Below are 12,586 nucleotides of genomic sequence, written 5' to 3' on the forward strand. Positions count from 1 at the left end.
TTTTCTGTTTTTCTTTTTTGAGACAGTCTTGTTCTGTCACTCAGGCTGGAGTGCAGTGATACGATCTTGGCTCATTGCAGCCTCTGCCTCCCGAGTTCAATCTGTTCTTGTGTCTCAGCCTCCTGAGTAGCTGGGACTACAGGTGCACGCCGCCACGCCTGGCTAATTTTTGTATTTTTAGTAGAGATGGGGTTTCACCATGTTGGCCAGGCCGGTCTCAAACTCCTGACCTCAAGTGATCCACCTGCCTTGGCCTCCCAAAGTGCTGGTGATTGCAGGTGTGCGCCACCACACCTGGTCATTGTTAATTTCATGGTATGAACATACCTTCATGCATGGTCTCTTTTTGTGTTTTCCTGATAGCAAACTTCAATTTCCCCTTTAAATAAAAAAAAAAAAAAATCCGAACCTACCCTTAAAATATCCACAGGTATAATGGGAATTATGTATTTGGGCAGACATTCTCATTTAGAAGCAAAATTTCACTGGTTGTTTTTTCTTTTCTTTTTTGTTTCAGGACTTAATTTCATTGGGGTTGAGGGGTCAAATTATCCCCGAAAATTTGAGACTGCTCCTGGTATGATACATCCAGGTGCCTAACTGCCCCGGACATGTTTGTAGATTTTTATGAGCGGAAATATCTGTGGATAGGTCATTTTTCTATCTTTCTGCTTTTTCTCTTTCTGCCTTTTCCTCTCTTTTTTCTGTGTCCACTTTTCTTTCTGTTTATTTAATGAATATTTGACAGTTACACTGATTGCTTTCTGCTAATGGAATGGAAACCCTAGTCTGTTGTTCAGAGCATTTCCGTCTTTACTGTTCCTTAATGCTTCCTTAGATCTCTCCTCCTCAGCCATGACCGTGTATCCTGAATAGGAACATATCAATTAGGTATCTACATTCCTCCTTTCCATCCCAGTTGAAGTCATCAGTGTGCAGAAAAAAATTCTTGCATCAAGAGCCTAGATTAGATAACCTGTTAGATCACATCTAACTCTAGGATTGTGTGTAAGTGCTAACTCATCTTGGATTCCATGGAGCCAGGATAAGATGGATGTCAATGAGAAGAAAGTGTGGTATCAATGAAGGAGGAGAAAAGAATCTGATTTGTAACTTGTCTGTACTGATATTGGACTTTGGTTTCGTGAATATTGTCATTATTAAGTGGTTTGGGATTTCCCTGGTGCAATTTAAATATTTTCCTGGGAAGTCTTTACAATGAATGTATTTTCCTTTAAGAAATAAGATTTTTGCATTATTCAATGTTTAGAAGAATTTTAGATGGGTTTTGTATTAGAATATTTCTAATGTGGTGTTAGAATACTTCTCTTCAGTGGTGCAGTATCTGAATGTGAGACTTTTCATTTCATTCTTTTTTTTTTTTTTTTTTTTTGAGACGGAGTCTTGCTCTGCCGCCCGGGCTGGAGTGCAGTGGCCGGATCTCAGCTCACTGCAAGCTCCGCCTCCTGGGTTCACGCCATTCTCCTGCCTCAGCCTCCCGAGTAGCTGGGACTACAGGCGCCCGCCACCTCGCCCAGCTAGTTTTTTGTATTTTTTTAGTAGAGACGGGGTTTCACCGTGTTAGCCAGGATGGTCTCGATCTCCTGACCTCGTGATCCGCCCGTCTCGGCCTCCCAAAGTGCTGGGATTACAGGCTTGAGCCACCGCGCCCGGCCTCATTTCATTCTTACAAGCTTTTTCCAGTAGGAGGGAAGGGTTGAAGAGTTATTTAATGTATATTATCCTAGCAAGAAAATAAGGGTGCTCTTGTCCCTTCTTTAGACAGGTTCTTGTTTTTACTGTGCCTTTGGCTGAAGGGAAGAATCCTGGTTCTCATAGAAATTCTCACCCTTATTTTTTAAGAAAGGGCATTTTTTCTTTCTGAAAGTACATGTATACATGAAGCACAAAAAAGGAATGTGGAAGGTGGCTTGATTGCTTTTCGATTTCTGCAGTAGAAACTGTGTCCCAGCTTTGGCTTACCAACAAACACAAGGAGAGTGTATACTCCGATTGTCTGTGCCATGACCACAGCAGGTCAGATTTCAAGTTCTATATGAGTAGGGTTAGGACAATATCATTAATACTTGATTTTTCAGTCTTGTTCATAATCTTTTGAAGAGAACAGCTCTATATGGGGCTTTTCTTATATAGTTAAACCAATAAAATCTATAAACTTGACTTCTGCTGAGTATGCATTTTTAATCCAATTCTCATAGCAGATAGTTTTCAGTGCCCTCAGTTCGGGTTTCAAACCCACCCTTCTTCACTGCTCTTTCACTATTATGTGGTAACCATTTGTGTTTCTCTATCAGTGCCACTATCCTTCAGACTGCCTGCAGTTTTTTTTGTCTTATACTAGATAGATAGGTGTAGTTTGCATGTTATGGTTTAAATTGGTTGCTGCCATTTCACTGAATTGACCACTAAATCGACCTGAGGGCCTTAAAGATACTGCTTCGAGCATTAGGTGGTTGTCTGCCGCCCCCAACCCCAATCCCTGCTTTATAACAAAAACTGAAAGTAGCTGTGAAATCATAATCTTATTAAAACCCTGGTACTCTGAGGTATCCCTTTCTAAAGAGTCTTTCCCTATCTTTGAAGCCCAAGAATTTCTTTTTGTTTTGTTTTGTTTTTGTTTGTTTGTTTTAAGACAGTGTTTCACTCTTGTTGCCCAGGCTGGAGTGCAATGGCGCGATCTTGGCTCACTGCAACCTCTACCTCCCAGGTTCAAGCCATTCTTCTGCCTCAGCCTCCTGAGTAGCTGGAATTACAGGCATGCGCCACCACGCCTGGCTAATTTTTGTATTTTTAGTAGAAATAGGGTTTCGCCATGTTGGTCAGGCTGGTCTGGAACTCCCGACCTCAAGTGATCCACCCACCTCGGCCTCCCAAAGTACTGGGATTACAGGCATGAGCCACTGCACCTGGCCTTCTTCTGATTACTAAATTGTAGTCATACTTTTGGCAGCCAAAAAAATTAATACATTGATGTTTTCTACACATGCTTTGTACTGGCATTTAATATTGAAGTTACTTCAATATTTTTCTTTATTCTCAGGCGCATGGAGGACTGCAACAGAGGAGTGGGGGACTGAAGACTGGAATGAAGATGTAGGTATTCCCAGGTCATTCCTCGCTAATGCCTTCTATCCCTAAGTGTTGTTTAGGGATAGAAAATGGGTATGTTTCTACCCCTCAAAATTCACCCTTAAGATTCTGACCCAAAACTTTTACATCCAAAATAGTGTTCTGAGCCAGAACATTTCACATATGTTATATGAAGGAGACTGGGCATGAACAGGACTCTGTGGAACCACACTATGGAAAGGGCAAGTGCACTTGTGTAAGTCCAATATCTGATTGTCGGATTTATCCCAGGAAGAGATTGGTGGTTGGGTAGGGCACCGGAAGTGGAATTAGACAGGTAGTGCATTGAGTAATAGCTGCTGGTGGTACATGACTACTTGGTGCATTTAAGTATTTCCTTTAAGGTCCTGTAATGGATTGGCAGTGGATACAAAGCTAGTGTTGTGGTACCAAATCCTCAAACTTGTAATCTGGTTGACTCTGGAACCCTTGTATTTATTTGAAGCCCAACTGTATAATTGTGATTGAGATAAATATCTGTCAAGCTATCTGCCAGCTTGACTCAACTTGGAAACCTCATACATGGGTGGCATGTAAACAAGCTCTGTGAATTCATTTGAATACTACCTGAATAAGAATTTTGCTGATTCCTGGTCACAGTCAAGCTTTTGCTATGAATTGTGGTTTTCATTGATCGTGGATAAACTCTTGTTTTAACATTTTTAATCTGTGTACTTTTCTATACTTTCGCATAGTTAGGCAAGACAGCTTTTGTGATAAGAGGAAATGACGTGAAGACTGTTTTGGTTGCCAGTTCTGGGTTTTTTAAATTTCAGAGGCATCAGCATCACAGGGTGATTATTTTCTATTGTATAATCAACGAACTAGACTGCTTTGTGAAAATGGGCAAATTATGTTCCTTTCTGAGATTTGGCTTGTCTGCTTAAGCAACTTTCAGAGAATGATACATGGTGTTGGGTATTGAGGGGAGAGTGGATTCTCTGTGCTTTAGCGATTTTAATCAAGAAATAAAACCGAAACCCAAATCAACTTTTGAATAGTAGGAAAAGTTAATCCCTGCATTTGCTTACCTAAGTTTGATGCCTTAATAGTGGAAAGACTAGATGTCACAAAGTCAAATATTAAGGTGAAAATAACATCTAGTTAAAACGATCTCCGAAAAAAACCTTAATTCACCAGTACTTGGGCCCTTACTGCTCAAAAGCCAAAAATGAACTTCTTTTATTTATTTATTCATCTTGGTTATGATCTTTCTTTGGGAGGGGTGGGGCTGTGAAGGGAGTAGTAGAATACAAGTGTGCTTTGGGTAGAGGTGGGAATTGGGAACTGTAATGGGAAAATATAGAGGGATTTTCTTCCTTTTTTTTTTTTTTTTTTATGTCTAGCATCCCTGTAAGTTCAGTATGCATATGATCATGTGACTCCACTATATTTTATTGGGTTCCTTGGTTCTACTCTTTCTTTGGCTAAAACCGTTGAGGATATATTGAATGTCTTGAAAGTCAATCCATTCAGGATTCCTCAGGGTAGATAGTTTTCTCTTTATAGGGCTTTCACTTTTTCTTGATGTTTAATTCCCCTTACCTATGCCAAGTTTCTGACTGTAGCATCCCTGACACCAAGAGTGACTAATCCCTCTGTTTTCCAGCTTTCTGAGACCAAGATCTTCACTGCCTCTAACGTGTCTTCAGTGCCTCTGCCTGCGGAGAATGTGACAATCACTGCTGGTCAGAGGCAAGTGTGCAGTAAAATTTATTACTGTTTCTTTAAACATATCTGCTAACTGTAAGGAGGAGTGGCACTGGCATTTATAAACTCCTATGGTGTCAGTAATAATAAATAACCAAATTACCTTACATTCCTCTTAAGTTGATGGAGAGACTTCTTTTTTTTTTCTTTTTTTTTTTTGAGACAGTCTTACTCTGTCAGCCAGGCTAGAGTGCAGTGGCATGATCTCGGCTCACTGCAACCTCTGCCTCCTGGGCTCAAGCAATTCTCCTGCCTCAGTCTCCCGAGTAGCTGAGATTATAGACATCTGCCACCACGCCTGGCTAATTTTTGTATTTTTAGTAGAGATGGTGTTTCACCATGTTGACCAGGCTGGTCTCGAACTCCTGACCTCAGATAATCTGCCCACCTCTGCCTCCCAAAGTGGCTGGGATTACAGGCGTGAGCCACCATGCCCGACCAGTTGATAGAGAGACTTCTAAGACTTAGTACTAGTTAATCTACTGAATGGAAGTTTATATGTTACAATTTTAAAGGTGATTCTCCCCACAAATAGCACTTTAATTACAAAGATCAGCCTTTCATATCACCAGCACTGAGTATGTAACTTGTCTTGAAGTAAGTCAGGGAAAGAAGAGCCAATCACCAATGGCCAATGATTTAATCAATCATGCCTAGGTAATAAAACTCGTAACAATAAGATTTGGAGAGCTTCAGGATACCTGCAGAAGACAAGGAAGGTGTGTGTGCCCCACCCACACACGCATTCATACCTTGCCCTGTGCATTTCTTCTACTTGGCTGTTTCTGAGTTGTACCTTTACAATAAACCAGTAATGGGCCAGGTGTGGTGGCTCACACCTGCACTCCAGCCACTGCACTCCAGCCCCTGCACTCCAGCCTGGGTGACAGAGGGAGACTCTGTCTCAAAAAAAAAAAAAACCTAACATTTGATATTTCATTAAATTAATAACAAAAAATTAATCATTATTATTGGCAACATCAGTGGAATTCAGCTATATACTATAGTGATTCTTATGCATCAGTTATTTTGGGAAATTAAGCATTTCAAGGCTTTGCGTTTGAGCCCTAAAAGGGCTAGAAGAAGCCCTAGCAAGTGGCTTCATTTTGATCTAATCTGATTTGAGTGTTGGGGAATGTTAGCATGTTCAGTCGTTATTCATCAAGATCCCTTCCCTTCCCCACTAGAATTGACCTTGCTGTTCTGCTGGGGAAGACACCATCTACAATGGAGAATGATTCATCTAATCTGGATCCGTCTCAGGCTCCTTCTCTGGCCCAGCCTCTGGTGTTCAGTAATTCGAAGCAGACTGCCATATCACAGCCTGCTTCAGGGAACACATTTTCCCATCACAGTATGGTGAGTAGGAAACATGGTTTATCCTAATCAGACCTTCCTGCTAATCCTAGCACACATACGTGGTTCTTTCCAAAGATAGTCAGGTTTTTGGTAGGTGAAGCATCTTCTTTGTTTTCTTAAGCAGACTTGGATGTAGAGATGTTTGAGTTGGGTAATAGGGGATAGCTCTAAGAGAGGACTTAGTTCTGGACAGACTGAATATTCTTACAAGAATAAGTTAACATCATTTATTGACTACTCATTGTGCTGAATGAATACCATTTGCCATTACTCTTGAGAGAAAATCAATGACATAAACTTGTCAATACATTTTAATGCTTTTGCAGCCCTCATTGAACTCTGATGGGAGATTGTAGCAGTTCCCCATTTCTTGCTGGGGCAGAATTGTCTTCTATATTTACTTAAACCAGGTATTTGTAGACAAGGCCTCCAGAAATCTATGGTCTTCCGATTTCTGCCACTTACTAGCTGTGTCTCCATTTCTACGTAAATGGGGATAAAAGCGCTAGTCCTTTCCGTCTCCCCAAAGGTGGCTATACAAGTGTGGTTTCAGTAGTGGTATTATAAATAACTTAGAATATTTATGGCACGCTACTTGTTGACTCAGAGCATTTAAAACATTCAAGGTCATTAACTACATCAAAGGAATCATTTAAACAAAGATGCTGCAAGTACCAGTTTTCTCATAGTCAGTGAGTCCTAAGAAGTACTGCTTTTTCTTTTTTTCTCTTTTTCTCTCCTGTCTGTTTATTTTTTGATGGAGGGATACTAAAGTTGTAAGAGGTAAGCAGACCGTGTGTGCATATAATTTTATTTTTCCAGTTAGAGTAATTAGTTTAACTAGAAAACTGCCAAGCTAGCTACTAATTCAGAACTCGGTCAGTTTTTAACTGTTGTCTTAAAATGTTTTTTGTGTGTGTTAACTTAGTAATTTGGTGGTCAATGTCCTGCCACATCTGAAAGGTAACAGGTGAGAAGAGGTGGGAGGAGAAGGGAAATGGAGAGAAGTGTTGGGATTAAGTAGAAAAAGAGGAAAGAAAATAGCACCAAGATTGTAAGAAGGTGTAATAAAGATCAAAAAATAACTACCAACCCTTAAGATAAATGACTGGAAAATGTGATTATGTGATCTATGTCTCTTAATTGTTAATTGCCCTCTTAATGTCTGTGAAAATATACAACGAAATCAGACTTCTGATATCAAAAAGACGTTTTCAACTGGGGACAGTGGCACGCTCTTGTAGTCTCAGCTACTCTGGAGGCTAAAGTGGGAGGATTGCTTGAGACTAGGAGTTCAAGACTAGAGTGAACTATGAGCTCGTCACTGTACTCCAGCCTGGATGATAGAATGAAACCCTTTCTCTAAAAAACATTGTTATTTATTTATTTATTTAGAGACAGAATTTCACTCTTGTTGCCTAGCTGGAGTGCAATGGCGCGATCTCGGCTCACCCAACGTCCACCTCCTGGGTTCAAGCAATTCTCCTGCCTCAGCCTCCTGAGTAGCTGAGGTTACAGGCGCCTGCCACCATGCTCGGCTAATTTTGTATCTTTAGTAGAGACAGGGTTTCACCATGTTGGTCAGGCTGGTTTCTTTTTTTCTTTTTTTTGAGACGGAGTCTCGCTCTGTCACCCAGGCTGGAGTGCTGTGGCCGGATCTCAGCTCACTGCAAGCTCCGCCTCCCGGGTTCACGCCATTCTCCTGCCTCAGCCTCCCGGGTAGCTGGGACTACAGGCGCCGCCACCTCGCCCGGCTAGTTTTTTTTTTTTTTTTTGTAGGTTTTAGTAGAGACGGGGTTTCACCGTGTTAGCCAGGATGGTCTCGATCTCCTGACCTCGTGATCCGCCCGTCTCGGCCTCCCAAAGTGCTGGGATTACAGGCTTGAGCCACCGCTCCCGGCCATGTCAGGCTGGTTTCAAACTCCTGACCTGAGGTGATCCGCCCGCCTCAGCCTCCCAAAGTGCTGGGATTGCAGGCGTGAGCCACCGCATTCGGCACAGTGATTACCCTTTAGAACTTGTATGTACATGGAGAAAACAATCAAATCATACTGACTCGTTAATTGATTGTCTAGTGTAGAAGCTGGGATGCCCTTTAACTTTTCCTTTTTGCCTCTGTGCTAGTTATTAGCAGCATTGAGATGAGGCTCCACTTTGTTGTTGTTTCTTTTGAGTTTTTTTAATGAGAAGAGCAAGGACCTTAATGGCTAAAGTAAAATCTTACATTATGTTTATGTTAATTTTATTGGTTGATTTAAAAATTTTCGACCGGGCGCGGTGGCTCAAGCCTGTAATCCCAGCACTTTGGGAGGCCGAGATGGGCGGATCACGAGGTCAGGAGATCGAGACCATCCTGGCTAACACGGTGAAACCCCATCTCGACTAAAAATATAAAAAATTAGCCGGGTGTGGTGGCCCGTGCCTGTAGTCTCAGCTACTCGGGAGGCTAAGGCAGGAGAATGGCATGAACCCGGGAGGTGGAGCTTGCAGTGAGCTGAGATAATGCCACTTTTCTCCAGCCTGGGCAACAGAGTGAGACTCCGTCTCAAAAAAAAAAAAATTCTCCAGTCAGCAGAATTTTATCCCTGAGAAGCAGGAATGAGGAGGTAAGGATGATATAAAACTTACATAAAGTTTTAATGGCTCTCTTTTTTGAGTGATGACTATGTGCCATGCATGTATTAAGTGCTTTAATTTATTTAATCCTTATACAGCTTTACTTCTATTCCTATTTCCAGATGAGGAGAGTGAGGCAAAGAGAGATTAAAAAATAATTTTTCCAAGCTTACATAGCCAGGATTTCAATCTAAGACAGTCTGACTCTAGGTCCTGTACTCTAGTGGACTACGCTGTATACCCAGTATGACAGTATTCTTTACTTGCTTGATCTGTACTGGCGCTCTGTCTGGATAAGTCTTTATGAGTAGCTGAACAAGGTTACTGGCTGTAGGTTTCTCTCATCTCTTTATTGATCTACAGGTGAGCATGTTAGGGAAAGGATTTGGTGATGTCGGTGAAGCTAAAGGCGGCAGTACTACGGGCTCCCAGTTCTTGGAGCAATTCAAGACTGCCCAAGCCCTGGCTCAGTTGGCAGCTCAGCATTCTCAGTCTGGAAGCACCACCACCTCCTCTTGGGACATGGGCTCAACGACACAATCCCCATCACTGGTGCAGTATGGTGAGAAGATGGAAAGTGACTTGAATCTTTAAAGCATTGGAGCATTACTGTCAAGAGGCTAGCAGGGGGAGGGGGTGGAGAATGTGTCCTGAAGTGAAGAAAAGGGGCAGCTAGTTGATTACCTTCCTACATGTATTTCCCCCAATCAAATAAGCTGAATTCAGAAAGTTGGGGAATAATAAAATTTGAGGCTATATATTTCTCATCAGACTTAGAGGCTGGGCATGGTAGCTTACACCTGTAATCTTAGCACTTTGGGAGGCTGAAGTGGGAGGATGGCCTGAGCCTAGGAGTTCAAGAACAGCCTGAGCAACATATCAATACTCCATTTCTTAAAAAATTGTTTTCAATTAGCTGAGCGTGGTGGTGTGCACCTGTGGTCCCAGCTCCTAGGGAGGTTGAGGCAGGAGAATTGCCTGAGCCCAGGAGGTTGAGGTTGCAGTGAGCTGTGTTTGCACCACTGTACATTAGCCTGGGCTGCAGAGCTAGTGTGTAGCTAGCTTTTCTCAAAAAAAAAAAAAAAAAAAAATTTTAACCATATACGTATTTGCAGTCTTCTGTTGATTGGGGTTTTAATTATTATTCTCCTTAGATTTATCTTCAGTGTTTGAAAATAACATATTGCCTTTAGGTTCATAGACTTCGCCATGTTAAGACCTTATACAGTAAGTCTTCACTTAATGTCATTGATAGGTTCTTGGAAACTGCGACTTTTTGTGAAACATAAGACAAAGTCTCATTCTGTCATCCAGGCCGGAGTACAGTGGCACTATCTTGGCTCACTGTAGCCTCATCTTCCTGGGCTCAAGCAGTCCTCCCACCTGAGCCTCCTGAGTAGCTGGGACCTCAGGCTTGTACCACCGTGCCTGGCTAATTTTTTATTTTTTCTGGAGGTGGGTTTTCACCATGTTGCCCAGGTGTGTCTCGAACTCTTGGGCTCAAACAATCTGCTGGTCTTGGCCTCCCAAAGTGATGGGATTGCAGGCATGAGCCACTGCGCCTGGCCATTTTTTTTTTTCTTCTCATCGACATTATAATGAAATCATGTTGAAGGAAACTGTTTTTTTTTTTTTTTTTTTGAGACGGAGTCTCGCTCTGTCACCCAGGCTGGAGTGCTGTGGCCGGATCTTGGCTCACTGCAAGCTCCGCCTCCCGGGTTCACGCCATTCTCCTGCCTCAGCCTCGCGGGTAGCTGGGACTACAGGCGCCGCCACGTCGCCCGGCTAATTTTTTGTAGTTTTTTAGTAGAGACGGGGTTTCACCGTGTTAGCCAGGATGGTCTCGATCTCCTGACCTCGTGATCCGCCCATCTTGGCCTCCCAAAGTGCTGGGATTACAGGCTTGAGCCACCGCGCCTGGCCGGAAACTGTTATTCAAAGATACGCCATGCATTGTTTTTGCTTAAAGCCAGTTTCCGAGCACCTATGGATGATGTTAAATGAGAACTTGCGGTACATTAAACTTGAACAGTTTGTGCATTCCTGTCTACACAGGCTGGGTAATGGTGTTGATTTAATTAGGCTTTATTTAAGGATGGATGTAGGCCAGGTGTGGCGGCTCATGCCTGTAATCCCAGCACTTTGAGAAGCCGAGGCGGATGGATCACTTGAGGTCAGGAGTTTGAGACCAGCCTGGCCAACATGATGAAATCCCATGTCTACCAAAAACACAAAAATTAGCCAGGCGTGGTGGCACGCACCTGTAGTCCCAGCTACTCTGAGGCAAGAGAATCGCTTGAACCCAGGAGGTGGATGTTGCAGTGAGCTGAGATTTGCGCCATTGCATACTGCATTCCAGCCTGGGTGACGGAGCGAGACTCCATCTCAAAAAAAAAAAAAATGTAATCCAGTGATTGTCACCTATAGAAATGAGATTAAGCCCCAAAAGAGGGCCTGCTTATATGCGTTTCTGATTTTTACAGTCCTCACTCATGGTGCTAGTGCAGGATAATAGCATTTCCTTGAGATTCATCAGCATCTCTGGCTTCATATTCTGGGTTTCCTCTTGCAGATTTGAAGAACCCAAGTGATTCAACAGTGCACAGCCCCTTTACAAAGCGCCAGGCTTTTACCCCGTCTTCAACCATGATGGAGGTGTTCCTTCAGGAGAAGTCACCTGCAGTGGCTACCTCCACAGCTGCACCTCCACCTCCGTCTTCTCCTCTGCCAAGCAAATCCACGTCGGCTCCACAGATGTCGCCTGGATCTTCAGACAACCAGTCCTCTAGCCCTCAGCCGGCTCAGCAGAAACTGAAACAGCAGAAGAAAAAAGCCTCCTTGACTTCTAAGGTACTTAAACTTTTAGGTAGATAACATCTTATGGCAAGGGGTGTGGGGCTTGAGAATTGAGATTAAAAAGGTAAGTTTGCAAATTTAAAGGGGAAGGTTTTTTTTAGTCTTTAGTAAGGTTGTATTAAAGCCATTACTTTCTCTTCTCCTTCACCTTTCTCTATAGATTCCTGCTCTGGCTGTGGAGATGCCTGGCTCAGCAGATATCTCAGGGCTAAACCTGCAGTTTGGGGCATTGCAGTTTGGGTCAGAGCCTGTCCTTTCTGATTATGAGTCCACCCCCACCACGAGCGCCTCTTCAAGCCAGGCTCCAAGTAGCCTGTATACCAGCACGGCCAGGTAGAGGAAACATTAGCCATAAGACCTCTCTTATTTACCTTTTACTACTTTTTTAATCTGCGGGTAATTTTTAGAACTCTGGAGAGACCAATCCTCTCTGCATGACTGAGGGGGAAAGTAGTCAATCATAGCATTTTGAGTGCTTTAAAATATTATTATTAGGGTTATCTGTAACTAAACAGGTAGAAATATGCCCCCTAGGGGCTGGATGTGATGGCTCACACCTATAATCCCAGCACTTTGGGTGGCCAAGGCAGGAAGATTGCTTGAGGCCAGGAGTTCAAGACCAGCCTGGGCAATATAATGAGTCCCTGTCTCTACAAATTTTTTTTTTTAAGCACAGAGTGTCACTCTGTTGCCTAGGCTGGAGTGCAGTGGCATGATTTCGGCTCACTGCAACCTCCGCCACCCGGGTTCAAACGATTCTCCTGCCTGAGCCTCCTGAGTAGCTGGGATTACAGGTGCCCACCACCATAACCAGCAAATTTTTGTATTTTTTAGTAGAGATGGGGTTTTACCATGTTGGCCAGGCTGGTCTAGAACTCATGACCTCAAGTGATCC

General features: G+C 43.0%; 1 protein-coding gene across 5 annotated transcripts in view; it reads left to right on the forward strand.

Moving 5' to 3' along the window:
* UBAP2L (ubiquitin associated protein 2-like) overlaps positions 1 to 12,586 on the forward strand; it is a 53,914-nt gene that overhangs the window by 21,724 nt on the left and 19,604 nt on the right. For all 5 annotated transcript variants that reach the window (XM_011928202.1, XM_011928201.1, XM_011928199.1 and 2 more), the window contains exons 9-14: positions 3,062 to 3,114; positions 4,760 to 4,845; positions 6,048 to 6,219; positions 9,199 to 9,397; positions 11,408 to 11,685; positions 11,852 to 12,024. In XM_011928202.1, coding sequence (XP_011783592.1) covers positions 3,062 to 3,114; positions 4,760 to 4,845; positions 6,048 to 6,219; positions 9,199 to 9,397; positions 11,408 to 11,685; positions 11,852 to 12,024 — 961 coding nt within the window. The remainder of the gene's footprint in view (positions 1 to 3,061; positions 3,115 to 4,759; positions 4,846 to 6,047; positions 6,220 to 9,198; positions 9,398 to 11,407; positions 11,686 to 11,851; positions 12,025 to 12,586) is intronic.

This window comes from Colobus angolensis, unplaced genomic scaffold (assembly GCF_000951035.1).
Source record: "Colobus angolensis palliatus isolate OR3802 unplaced genomic scaffold, Cang.pa_1.0 Scaffold77, whole genome shotgun sequence".
In the NCBI taxonomy this organism is placed as follows: Eukaryota; Metazoa; Chordata; class Mammalia; order Primates; family Cercopithecidae; genus Colobus; species Colobus angolensis.